At 41.0% G+C, this 13,456-nt stretch overlaps 1 protein-coding gene across 7 annotated transcripts in view; it reads right to left on the bottom strand.

The window, feature by feature from the left end:
• Positions 1-13,456, bottom strand: part of actn1 (actinin, alpha 1) — a 56,704-nt gene that overhangs the window by 20,854 nt on the left and 22,394 nt on the right. For all 7 annotated transcript variants that reach the window (XM_084914555.1, XM_084914556.1, XM_084914557.1 and 4 more), the window contains exons 2-5: positions 6,368-6,482; positions 5,849-5,968; positions 1,562-1,648; positions 908-995 (exon numbers count right to left, since the gene is read on the bottom strand). In XM_084914555.1, coding sequence (XP_084770681.1) covers positions 908-995; positions 1,562-1,648; positions 5,849-5,968; positions 6,368-6,482 — 410 coding nt within the window. The remainder of the gene's footprint in view (positions 1-907; positions 996-1,561; positions 1,649-5,848; positions 5,969-6,367; positions 6,483-13,456) is intronic.

Here is a 13,456-nt window from a genome sequence, read left to right as displayed (position 1 = left end):
AGGAAAGTATCATGTGTCAGTAGGGGACTTCCAAAATTTAAAAACACTTCACTGAAAGAGGCTTACGCTTTAATTTTTTGGCATAGGTGGCAACAATTGGTTGCAACAGGATACCTGAAAGTGCAAGTCCTCGAACACGAACAAAGACTAAACCCAAATACAGAATTTAAACACATGATGAAGCATCCTGTTAGAGAGGTTGTCTCACAGCTGGGACGCAACCTAAGAATCTGTGTTGCATTAAGGTTATTCATAGTTCATAGTGTTAGAAGAGATCTAGATCACAAGGTGACACAAATACACTTCTGTTTATATGTGTGTGCACCTGCCAGTCGAGCAAAAACATGCCTGAGGTGTTTAAGCGTTTCATGATGAGATTTGTGCATTTGCAAAGATTTGTTTTTCCCAGAGTTTCCAAAACAAAGACAAACGACAAAGACAAAGGTAACATAACCCAGAGTGGACGGGACGATATTTAACCATCCTCCTGTAATCCAGCTCTGAACTTTTGCTCAGGTAATATCTGCTTACTGTATCTCCTGATTGTCAGAAATATTTCCAACACTAAGCAACAAACTGGGCTGTTTTCCTTTTTCCCCTCATCTTATTTTAAGGTTTGCTTATAAATGAGCATTAGAACAATGAACAGCCAAAAGCAAAAATGCACAAAAGGTAAATTTTTCCACTGAGGTTAAGCCTAGATAAAACTGTGTTTAGCTGAGGTGAAGGCACCCCTGCTTGTACACATTCTTTAGTCTAATTTTCCCTGTTTGACATCAAATTTTGAGCCTCCGATAGTTATGTTTATGGTTCCACAATCTCATGTGATTAACTGTAACTGCAGCTTAGCATGTGAGTAAAACAACCATCTGTGTGGCTTAATTTGTGCTCCTCTCCAGCCTCGTACCTGATGTGAAAGTTTTGGATGTTAACATTCTTGTATGGCGCAGTCTTCCTCTGGCACCACAGCAGGAGGCCCTCTTTGGCAGATGTCTCTGTGGTTGGAGAGAAGGGATCATTGTGAAGTTGGAGGAACTCTTGGGCTTTTACTTTGACCGACTCTCCACTAATCCCTGTTTAGTGCTGGATTAAGTGGAGGTGAAGAGAATGGAAAGCATGTGTGACTGCTTGGAGGTTTCATGCTTTCCTATTTCCAGTCAATACCAAATGGTGTCAAGCATCCTCTTTTAGCAAACCAGTAAAGCAAAGTTCACTAATAAACACAGTGTGGAAATGCCGCACAAAGCCAACTTTACAAACGTCTGGCGTTTAAATTGGATTATCCTGTAAGTGCATTATATACGTTAACCATGGACAGGACCGCATCGCAAACGTTTCCACCTTGAAAAAAAAAAAAAAAAAAAAAGCTTTTTTTAAGCTCAGTACAAAGGTCTTAACACTGAGACACTGTGTCAATGAAAAGTGTTTTCAATTGCAAATGAAGACAGTGAGCTAGGCTTCTATTCAATAAACCAAATGAATAAGACGCGTGTGGAAATGTTCCCACACACACACACACACACACACACACACACACACACACACACACACACACTGCTACCTTCCACAGAAATGTCTTGAATGGCAAAGCGGAGGATAATGGTCCAGATCATTCCCAGGGTCATCTTGGCATTGCCATCTACGATCTCTGCAAGAGGGAAAACCAGTAACATTTCAGGACTGATGCATTGTGCAGGCACTTATAATATATTTTTCTCACATCTGGCTTGTTTGGTGGTTTTCAAGCAAAGAGAAACTAAATTTTTAGGTTTAAAAGCTGACAATTTTGTCCATGGCTCTAAGGAGAAGGCAAAGCCCTTTGGTTTCATCTATTTAATGGATTGCCATAAACTTTGAAACTTTGCCACATCAGGCTTTACACACTGCACCTATTCTTAGTCCCTTGATGTGGATTAAAAAACACTCAATAAAACTCCTTCAACAGGGGGAAAAAAATAAAAGAAGAAACTCTCAGGAACGCAGACACGTTTAAAAACAAACAAATTAAAAAAAAAAAAACCCATCATATTGCTCTGTGAGACTTGTACAGTAATATTAGATGTTAAGATTACTTATAACAGCTTTTAAAAGACTATATGGCTATTCTGTGTTGTATAGATACAGGCATTTACTGTAAATGTTGTTGCAACAAAACTTATATGTATTTTGGGTGTTTGGAAAACATTTCCATTAAAATTATCATATTTTAAAGATGCTAAAAATACAGCACAGCAATTAGATGTCATCCTAAGGCACCGACATCCCAACTTGGAGTAGTTTCTTATATTTAAACTACTGAGTGAACGCTTGTGAGGCCAGCAGTTTAACAGACTCACATAACCTAACATGCACTTGCACACGAACCAGCTACCAAAACAGAGAGTGGAGACGCTCAGGTTACAGCACACGCGCAGGGAGGCTGATCTCATTTGCTGCTAAGAACTCCACTATATTTTGATCCCTATTTAGTAAAACAGCTGTTTGCTGAGATATCAGTGTTCAAAATCTTTTAATCTCAATGCTTAGATTTGACAACAAGATAACCAAGAGGTCAACTAAACACTCAACTCCACTTTAATGATTTCCCATATGTGTGCAGCAAAGCCTTTATGAATGAAACATGTGATGATTCAGTGATTTGAGGCAAGACCTGTTAAGCTGTCAATCAGCTGTGCGCCTGCAGCTGAAGGCTGTGAATGAACTGCCTGTGTCCAGCCCTCTCTGTGTTGTTGATAACGAAAATCCCCTTCAACAGGTCACCCTGTTTGCCCGCCTTCAATAATTATTTGTTTCTGCCTCTAATCCAATAAGACTTGGAGCACGGCCGCTCGAATGTGACGAACTTAGACTGCGAGATGCCAGTCAGATGTCTCTGCATGTAAAGCGGTGCGAAAGACGCCCGCGATTGAATTAGGAGGCAGGAAAAAGTCGAGCTCGGTGCTTCAGGCTGACACATGCAGATACATGTTGAGATTAGCTCTAATGAACATGACTGATCCACCAGGGGAAGAACAAAAATCCTTCTAATTCCATTTGAAACTGCATCCCCCCATCTTTTATCCCTCACCCACAACAAACCCCCTGAGGAGTCGCAAAGACCTGAGCCTTCGACTAGTCACTTCCCACCAACACAGCTAGGAGGGGATTCCAGGCGGATAATCTGTCTGGAATGTTGGTCTGGCTTAGGAGTTTTTATACTATTACTCTGGGCAGAAAAAAAATCTCTAGTTAATTTCAAGTTATTTCAATTAATTTAAATTTAAAATGCACCTGCTCTGTCTCGGTTGTGATTATTCGCTGGTGTTCTTTGTTTGTAATCAAATATTTCTGACTTTCCTACTGCTGGTCTCACTGAACACATAACTGATATCTCTCGAGCTCTGGAAAAATGACACAACCAGTTTTTTTTAATATTTTAGACATTACAGATCAGGTCTGTCAAACTCATCTACCTCATGGGCGCAAGTTTGAGCTCATGTGAGGTGGACCAGAGTAACTAATTATTCCCCCTAATTGCAAAACTCACCTAAAATCTTATTCAGTTGCTATATTTTAAAATAAAATAATACTATAAGCCACTTAAAAAGTTGACATTTATACAGCTTGTGAATTAAAAATATGTTAAATCAATTTTCCATTCAATCCATGTTTACGCAGATGAAGCACAATTGTGACTTTTTTTTTTTTTTTTTTTTACGTTGCAGCTCAGCTTTTGTCATTAAAACCTTCTCAAGCTAAGGAGTTCTTCCAAGATTTGTGCACGACGCTGACAGAGACCGGCTTATGATGGAAAGACTAGAGGTTCTGAACAGCAGGCGTTAAGACTGGTCAGAGGTTAACCTTATTAAGGGAGGGAGTCATTGGGGAGGGACAGTAATGCCCGTCTTAGCCACCGTCCAAGGGATCATATTCATTAAAGGGACACTTCACAAAAACATTAAAACATATAATACATCTTTAGTCAATACAGTTATAAATTGAAGGAGAATCTATTAACCTTAAATTCTAAGGCTTTAGTTTTGTTTATTTTCAGTAGAACAGACTCTACAAGAGTGCTTTTTACAGTTAAAATTATTCCTTATTCCTGTATTTACCTTTAATTGTTCCTTGATGAAGAAATTTTCGCTTGTCTCACTTTAAGATTAACCTCCCTTTGCACATGCAGGTTTGTGGGACTTCTGTTATCATAGGCAGAGCTGTGTGGCTGAGTTGACTGCATTAGGCCTCAGTCACACAGCCCTAAAGACCAGTCAGCAACCATATGGCAACCAGAAAAAAATCCCACTGATAGGTGAGTGGCTGCTGGAGGTTGCTACAGGTCACAAAGAGATATATGGTGCTGCACTCCTCCTTGGGATTTCTTTGTTGCTAGCCGGTCGTCACCAGTAGTTTACCGCAGAAACAGAGAACATACACCTTCAAAGTAAAAGTTTCCCCTCCAGTTGATTCCAACAGTAAGGCAAAACTTTTACTCTGAAGTTGAATTTTCCAATTTCCTTTTCTCTGTCCCATTTTTTCACAGTTCCAGGAAAAAGGGAGATTTTTGGGTGAAGCTGATCTTACCCAGCAACCACTTGCCAAAAGGTTGGGGGATACACATTTATAGTCACTGACTATATCAGGGGTAGGGGACTCCAGGCCTTAATGGCCAGTGTCCTGCAGGTTTTGGATGTGTCCTTGATCCATCACAGCTGATTTAAATGGCTAAATGACCTCCTCAACATGTCTTGAAGTTCTCCAGAGGCCTGGTAATGAACTAATCATTTGATTCAGGTGTGTTGACCCAGGGTGAGATCTAAAACCTGCAGGACACCAACCCTTGAGGTCTGGATTTCCCCCCAGCCTTGGACGATATATAGAAATACCTGTTTCCAACTCAAGAACTAGGGCAGGGGTGTCGAACTCCAGGCCTCGAGGGCCGGTGTCCTGCAGGTTTTAGATATCACCCTGGGTCAACACACCTGAATCAAATGATTAGTTCATTACCAGGCCTCTGGAGAACTTCAAGACATGTTGAGGAGGTCATTTAGCCATTTAAATCAGCTGTGTTGGATCAAGGACACATCTAAAACCTGCAGGACACCAGCCCTCAAGGCCTGGAGTTCGACACCTGTGAACTAGGGATTGCAGTATGTGTTCAGAAACATAAATGTTAAACTGTTAACAGCAAAATCAGCACACTATCTTTAGTAATTCTGGGTAGTTTTTAAAGCCATCTTTCAGCGTTTTGAGGAACTCTGCAAAATATCTGTTTACTTTCACTCTAAACTAAACGGTAAGCCAAAAAATATCTGACAGTATATGATTTTTTCAGATTATCTACAGCCATTGACAGGCTTCCTGTTTGTTGCAACACATGTATGCAAACTATGCATGTGGCCAAGACTGGACAGACAGTCAGAGAGAGTGAGAGAGACAGAAAGTGAAAGTCGAGTGTTTACTCTGCTAAAGACTTGTTTACTCTCAGACGGGAAGAGGATGGACATCCCCAAGTTATTTGTGCTGAACAATGAGCAGCCTCAGCCCCAGAGGGGATTGCTGATCCTAAGATCTACTCTCAGAAAATGCACTGCAAAGCACAAGCTCCGCCCGAGCACTCGGCAATAAGGATCTCATTAAACCGCACAGCAGCCTGTGCCACTGCCATGGTAACGGGTGAGAAAGCGAGAGGGAGGGCCGGAGGCCACATTATACATAACTATTTACAACAGAACAGTAGCTATTGACTTGGCTGATGACCTAATTAAAATCAACAGGTGACAACATGAAATGCAAACTAACTACAGAGAAGGTCATTCTGGGTTTTGTGGAAACTGTCTGACCTTTGCTTTGATGTGACATCACTCACCTTCAGCTCCAATAGAAACCAGCTTCACTCCTTTGCTGGCGATAAAGTCGAGGGCTTTGTTAACATTGGAAATCTTGTGGACTCTCATTTTGCCTCTCTCTGGTTTGGCCAAGCGTTCGCCTGGACAAGAAACACATTTTCAATTACAAAAAAATATTTTTTGATTAGCAAAAATGCATGACATCTTACAAAAACAATGTTATTTTAATACTTCGTTCTGAACTCCACCTTCAAATTGACCTACAGCTCTGGTTTCCATCTGCATAATCAAATATGAAGGCCTTAATTTAAATTCCTCTCATAACCAGACACATTATAGAAGATAAAGCTGTTAAAATTGTGTTTCTTTAGTTCAAACAAACACGAGAGTGTTATCTACACTATGATTTAGCTGTCAGAAATACATTTTATACAAATATATTTTGGACTAGTCCTGTAAGGGGAATTCTGGTAGCTAAAAATCAACAAGTGCTGTTTTCATTCAGGTAATCTTGTTAAGCAAGGAGCTTTTTTCCTCACCTGAGATGACCTCCAGCAGCAGCATGAGTTTCAGTCCATCCCGGAAGTCCTCTTCGATGTTCTCAATCTGCGTGCCTGCTTTCCTCAGGTGAGAGTTACACCAAGCTGTAAACGTCTATACGATGGGGAAAGAAATCAGATAAAAACACCGTCACATGTGTGTATTTAATGTGCTGCAAAATATACACCAAACATGAGCCAACCAGGTTCTTAAAGGGGGCAAGTTTACTTATCAAGCAACTAGAGTTTCTTTGTTTGCATTGTATTGTATTGCAGGCTTATTCAGTTTTACAATCTGATGATATTGGCACTAGTTCAAAAAAATCAAGCAAGCAACGGTGACAATATCATCAGCAGCAGATTATTTGGATTAGCAGATTTATTTAATTAAGTGTTTTTTTTTTCCTTAGGTGGTTATAACATCATTTTCTCAGCCTTCCAGATCACACACCACTTCTTCCTCCCTTCAGACCTCATCTGCCCTTTCAAAGTATACACTGTTGTTGTGTCTTGAACTGTAACCTTTTTGCTGTAAGTGTAACGGGCACAGTGGATGGTGAATGCCATAAATCCTGCATTTTTGGCTCATTGCACTTGGCATAAATAATGGGACTAAATCTTTCTCTGACATATTAAATAACAGTAATGTGGGTACAGGAGCGCACCAGAATTATCAGCTGTAAAACAAAGAACAGCTCACAGGAATGCTGTTAGCTTTAGGGCACAAATTTGGTAAAAAATAAGAGGATCAACATGGTTCATCTTTTGGGAACTACAAATGTTTGTACAAAATTTGTGCATTTTCTGAGAATTTGAAGTAGATGCTGACATTTTTCAGTCTAGCCCAACATTGCTATCCACAGGGAAAAGCTGCCAGGAAATCATGTCTGGTTAGGATATCTGTGAACAAAATACTGAAACACTGCCAGCTCCGTTTACAGTTTATGAGGGATGAGGGAGTTCTCCTACAAGGACTAAAAAACCACAACATCGGGACCTTTAAAAGTTACATATCAATGGAAATCTGTTGATGGACAGATGCAATCCCTGCTCCCACACTTTCACCTTTTCCTGTGGTGCCGACAAACTTGACTTCTGGATTTTCTTCACTCAACTTCCACACACTGGACCATTGTATACATACAGTAGGTGTAGCAAGCTTTGGATTGTCTGGCATTGCTGGCATGCAAACATGCTAATGGAAACCATCTGGAGCAGGACCTCAACCGCCCAACAGGAGCTGGCATGAGGACTGGGCCCGTTATGCACCCTGCTGCAAAACGCCTTTTTATGAGTTCCCGGGTTAATTGCATCCACTGTGCGCAGATCAGACACTGTGTTTCCTCCAGAGAGCTGAAGGAGGACCTGCAGGAGCAGAGCCAGGCGTTTATGAAAGCCAACACTGTCTTTCACTGGCTTGCTTTCCACTGCTGGGGAACAAAAGCCACTTAAAAGTCATTGGCGATCTGGTTCGAAGCACTTGTGGAACTTCCGCGATGAGATCACGCTTAAAAATGGAGTCGCGTGAGGTTTACACGGCTATCAATAAACTACAGTGTGGAAGAGCTGGGTTTAAGATGTGTGCGAGGTTGATGGCGTGTGGTGGAGTTTCAGCCAGCAAAAAAAAAAAAAAAAAAAAAACAACTGGAGGAAACTCTGTAGATACTGTAGAAGATGTGAAGGGAAACAGACAGATTATATGGTGTTTCATCCCTAAGGGCAGGACTGACGGAAAAAGACCAGCACTGAAGATTTATGTGCAAACAGCAGGCACACTCCCTGAACCCAGAAGATACTACTTTCCAGCAATACTACTCATGATTTAAGTCAAGCTCCAACAGGCACTAAGATATTTGAAATAATTCTAATCAATAGTCCCTTTAGGGGCTTTCCAAATGTTTTAAACAGTCGAGGCAGAGCTGTGGTGTCAGCAGCTTGTGTGAACACTGTGCAAGTTAATCAAAGTATTAAGATAAGAGTGTTTGCTGGCTCTGCAGGTTCAGATTCCTACAATGTTCTGTCTCTTTTTTGTCTAAGATGTCATTCTTGACAAGTGCCAGCTCTTTTGTTCCCTCCTCTTTGTGAAACACCTTCAAAATAACAGAAAGACGATCTAAATTATATCAGGAAATTTTGCTAACCACCTGCAAACAGCTTCATGTTAAAGGAGAGCAAAAAAGACAGGAAATGGTGTGAAAAGTACAAAGTGGAGTGTTTTGTATGCTCTGAGCAGAATAAAATGAGTTTTTACCTAAAACTCGTGATTAGTGCAGGTTTATGAAGACCTGAGTGTTGAAAACACTCAAAGTGAAGCTGCAAAGAGCACAGTTGTGAAAACGACTAAAAGTTCCCAGAAGGAATGTTAGCTTGTTAAATGTCTTGGAAGGAGGGCAAGTTTGGCTGCTTCGGGTTGGACGACAGGCCTCCTCCTGACAGGAATTAGCCGGCCCTCCTGCAGTTTCTCTAAGTCTCTGGGTCACTGTGGAGTTTGGCAACAGCACACAGTCCAGGCTGGCAGCCACCTGCACCATCACATGACCCCCCTCTGGCTGCGCTGTGGACTACACTCCCAGACACCTTCAGGTGTTCTGAGGCTCTTGGCAGGGCAGGGCTCAGAGTTGCTGCTCCACTGATCACAGAGAGACAGATTACTGCACGAGCAGACAGCCAAGCATGGCTTTGAACTGAAAAGCTATAGTCAGTCTAATCTTACAAAAAAGAAAATTAATAAAAGAAATGTGCACATTTTGTTGACCCAAGATCCACTTGAGGTCACCGCATTTGTGGGTCTTGCCAGCGACATTACCCAGCACAGTTCAGTCCTCAACCTAAAAGTCTTTCTATTGTAATGTTAAAAATGAAGATATACTATCTGATCTGTTTCAAATTTTCCATCAATAAATTGTTAGGATGATAATTTATTTTCCTGGAATAAAACATTTTGTCCTGGAAGACCAGATTTAAGATCCACTTTGAAGGATTCTTGGTTTTAAAACAAGCCAGGTTATAGTTGCTTGTCCAGCACCAACTGCTACAGAGTGGAAAGGTGGCGTTTTCCCCATTGCTCCTCCTTGGGAATGAAAGTGACACTACAACTGTGCAATGAGTTTCCATATGACTCAAACTCGTCTTTGCAGAAGATTGCCAACCCAACTTAATTAATAGCCGTGGTGGACTCCCAAAAGAGCTAAGAGAGGAAAACCTCCTCTGAGAGTTACCTAAGAGTGAGGCTGAAGGGCTTTCCCTGTGCTTAGCACATATATATTTATAGCCTGAGGAGGATGCAGGTTGAGTAGCATTGTCAAAAAAACCTTACACAGTATCATCAGGCACAATATGATGTGACATCAATATAATATACTTAAAACTTCAAGACTTACTTTTATTTTAAAAAAACAATATTAAAGAAAGCCCATGTTTGCCCATCATCTCAACTCTGTAGCTCACTGAGACTCTGTGTCTCTACTACCGTCAACTTCTCTCTGTCTGATTGTTGAAAAGCAGGCACTGATTTAAAAAAAAAAAACTGTGTCATTGTTTTTGGATCTGCAACAAAAGGACAGAGTTGCCCACATCAATACAGCAAACTGACCAAAAACTCATGCAGCTGTGAAGCACCTAAAGCGATTAAAAACTGCTCATTATATGAATCCACGGTGTGGCGTGTCTCGTACTATTCCTCTACACTCCATGTGCAACTGTTTGGTCCTTGTACAGTTTGTGTCAGTACAGTATGTGCTGTGAATCTCTGTAAGCTGTTGACATGTCTGCTCCAGAGTCCTGCCAGTGCAAAATCGTTCTCATTACTGCCGTTTAACGCAGTCTGTTTCCGCTTCAGCATCATAACGTGTAACAGAGCAAAGTGAAAGCATGACTGAAGGGCTGAATGTGTCTGTGGGAGGAACTGGAGGGTCGTAAAAATTGGAGGCCTCCCCCATTCTCTGCTCTCTCTCTCTTTCTCTGTCTGGTCTCAGCCTCCCAGAACTGAGGCAGGCTGTAAAAACAACAGGGGTCAAGAGTGGGAGAAATCTGCTCCACATCAACTTCGGAGAAGTCTGCCAGTGAGCATCATTGCATGCAATGTTTGTCCCATGGCAACCACCGAATCCACAGTTCAGGACCCTTTAATACCACAGGATACTCAACCTGGATAACCTGTACTCAGTGGTTATAAACACTCTATAATAATTTATGTCACTGGGTATTTTGTTAACCACCAGCACCAATGAAAGAAATCTGACTCAGGTTTTAGTAAAATACAGCTAGAGATCAGTGAGCAACCATCTAGCAACCACTGGTTGCAAGGGAAAAATCTGTATGCAGTAGCTGTGATTACTATTCATGCAGCCCTAAAGGCCGGTCGGTAACCTCATGGTAACTCCTGGTCACTAGGGAAAGATGGTTGCTAGTAGTTACTACTATGAAATTGGTTGCAAAGAGTGCTATACTGAAAACTTTCTTGTGATGGCTTGCAGGTTGCATGTAGTTTGCATGGCAGATGTCGGTTTGGCAGATGCTAACGAAGCAGAAAGAGAGAAAATTCACCTTTAAATTAAATGTAGTCTTACTGCTGCAACCAACACATTTAAAAAGGTGCAACTTTTACTTTGAAGGCGGACATTCTTAATATCTGGTTTGAGTTGTACTTCCTTTTCCCTTGTGACCATTTGCCAGATGGTTGCTAACCAGTCTCTAGACCTGTTACATAGAAGTTCACAGACATGTACTGCATGAAATTTTTATTTGTGATATGTCAAAGCCAGCTGCTTACCCACAGATACTCTTGCTAAAGTTATTCTGCTAATATACTGGTAAAACTTGTTTTGTTACTGTTTGCATTTGCTTGGTGGCTGTTATGCATAACAGCTCACTGCAACCAAAATAAAATGGACTATTAAAGTCAATAAACATGCATATTTCTGTGGGTTTGGACATTTCTGGGAACATCTGGGGCAATGTTAATACATACGGATGAATAAATAAAAGAATAAAACTGACCAAGTTTAACTGCAGGGAGTGGGGCAAAAAGAAAAATGTATTATATAAATAAATAAGCAAATAAATAAAAGAATTCTGTAAACTTAATAGCTTTTTCTTTTGTTTCAACCATACTGCCATTCTTTAAAGTGCTTTTTACAAAGCTGTTTTGTGTGGCTGTAAGGATTTAATAGGTTCACTTATATGTAGACCTCAACCTGTCAAACTACCAGGAATAAATGATAATACTGATCATATATTGGAAAATGGGAGAAAAATCCCTAACAGACTTACAAGAAAAAAAATCTACCAATATAATTTGATTTGATTTGGGAATTTTAAATATCTAATGAAGGTCAGCTCGACTGAAGCTTGATTATAGATGATACAGATTAACTTGTTTTAGCAGACTCATCCTGACATATGACATTACTCAATTAAAAGGCGACTGAGTAAGCCACTGTTGTTTTTATTTAAAAAAAGCACTAAAGAATTAATCAGGTTTTGAAGCAGTGACTATGATTAATAGTATTAACACTTACAAAGAGCTTTACCCACTACTGAATTAAATAACTACAATCCTTTCTCACGGCATAAAACTCTCACATATTTCCCTCTTCTTTAAAAACCCACCACCTCCCCTCACTCCTCTTCCTCTACTCCCATCCTCCCCCTTTTTGCCCACTCTCTCCTCTCTCCCACTTCATTAATCACCCTCACTTAGAAAAAAGATTTCCTGCCTCTCTGCCAGTTCCATATTAGTACAATCCTTTTAGTGAAACAAGCCAGCTCATGAGTGCGAGCCCCTGCCATATCCAAACACACAGGCAGGGTGAGTTTAGGCGAAAGAGGAAAGGCAGACTGTGCTGGCAGAGCCTTTGACACAGGAAGGCGGTTTTCAACACTGCAACCGGTTTCTCAAGCCTCAGCCTCCAGCTCAGGGCCTCTCGTGTCCCCACAAAACCCCAGAAACAGGCAGATAAACTGCAATGAAAAAAAAATAGAGTCTAGGAAAATATCTTTCCAGCATCTCCTCCAAAATGTTTAACAAAGATGGTTAAAAAATAAGTAGTTTTTCTGTTTTATAATCAAATCCACAACATGAAAAATTGTACTGCTGCTTGCAGCTCCTGCAGTAATGAGAATAAATACTGTCTGGATGAGCTGACATGGAAATGGGCCTCTGTAGATCCTAGGCAGGTAAAAACTGTCATCTCTATCCTAAGTATTTCTCCTACCTTCACTTCACGCTGGCTCGTGGGGCAGGAAAGTGCTGATGGAGAGAGTTTTTTGTTCCAGGAAAACTGAGCTGCTAACAGTCATACAGCACTTTCCTCCTCCTCAGACCCCCAGATGATTTCCTGATGTGTGATGGATTAGGACATTGCATTTAACCAGACATGCTCACAGAGAGCACATTCTGATTTAAAAGGGCACCCTGGAGGAACAGCTGTGCAGGAGAGGAGTGCCTTGCTCAAGAATACGCAAGGGTAAATGATAAAAGGCTGAGTTGTTCCTCATTTTCCTGTTCATGGGAAACAGGAAAAAAGCTTAATCCTAGCTGTGTTTGTAATTTTAGTTCCAATAAATTACAGAAATGTGTAGATTCAGACATGCAAAGCAAATCAGTACAAATAATTCACGCTTAATTAAAATTTGGTGAACTCTGACAATGCCGTTGAGGAAACTGAGGTCCAAAGAGACAAAAACACAGGGCCTTGTGGTATAAACTGAGCCCAAAGCACATCCAAGAGAAGCCTCTATGTGGCCAAAAAGCCACAAAACGCGAATGAAAACCAAGCTAAAGTTAAACCACAGCTGATGCTTCCCTGTGCATTTCTGACAATGCCATAATCTGATATTGGCTTCATTTATTTGTTACATCCTTCCATCCAAAACCCAGAACTGAGAATAAAGGTCTGGCAGAGCAGATCGAATAAGATTCAGGTTACTGCCGTCTTCAGTTTGGAGGCACAGCGGGAAAAACAGCCTTGCAGGACGAGCCAAACTGCTGTCTGGATGCTCTGCAGATTGCTGCGCTGTGGCTCCATGCATCTGGCATGCAAGAAGGCTTAAAACCCATCTCAGAAGTTGAGGGGGAGACAAAAAAAG

The sequence above is a fragment of the Perissodus microlepis genome, chromosome 19 (genome assembly GCF_051167445.1).
Source record: "Perissodus microlepis isolate ML-2025 ecotype Zambia chromosome 19, ASM5116744v1, whole genome shotgun sequence".
NCBI classification, from domain to species: domain Eukaryota; kingdom Metazoa; phylum Chordata; class Actinopteri; order Cichliformes; family Cichlidae; genus Perissodus; species Perissodus microlepis.
The sequence above is the reverse complement of the archived record's forward strand: the minus strand, read 5'-3'. Positions and strand labels throughout refer to the sequence as shown.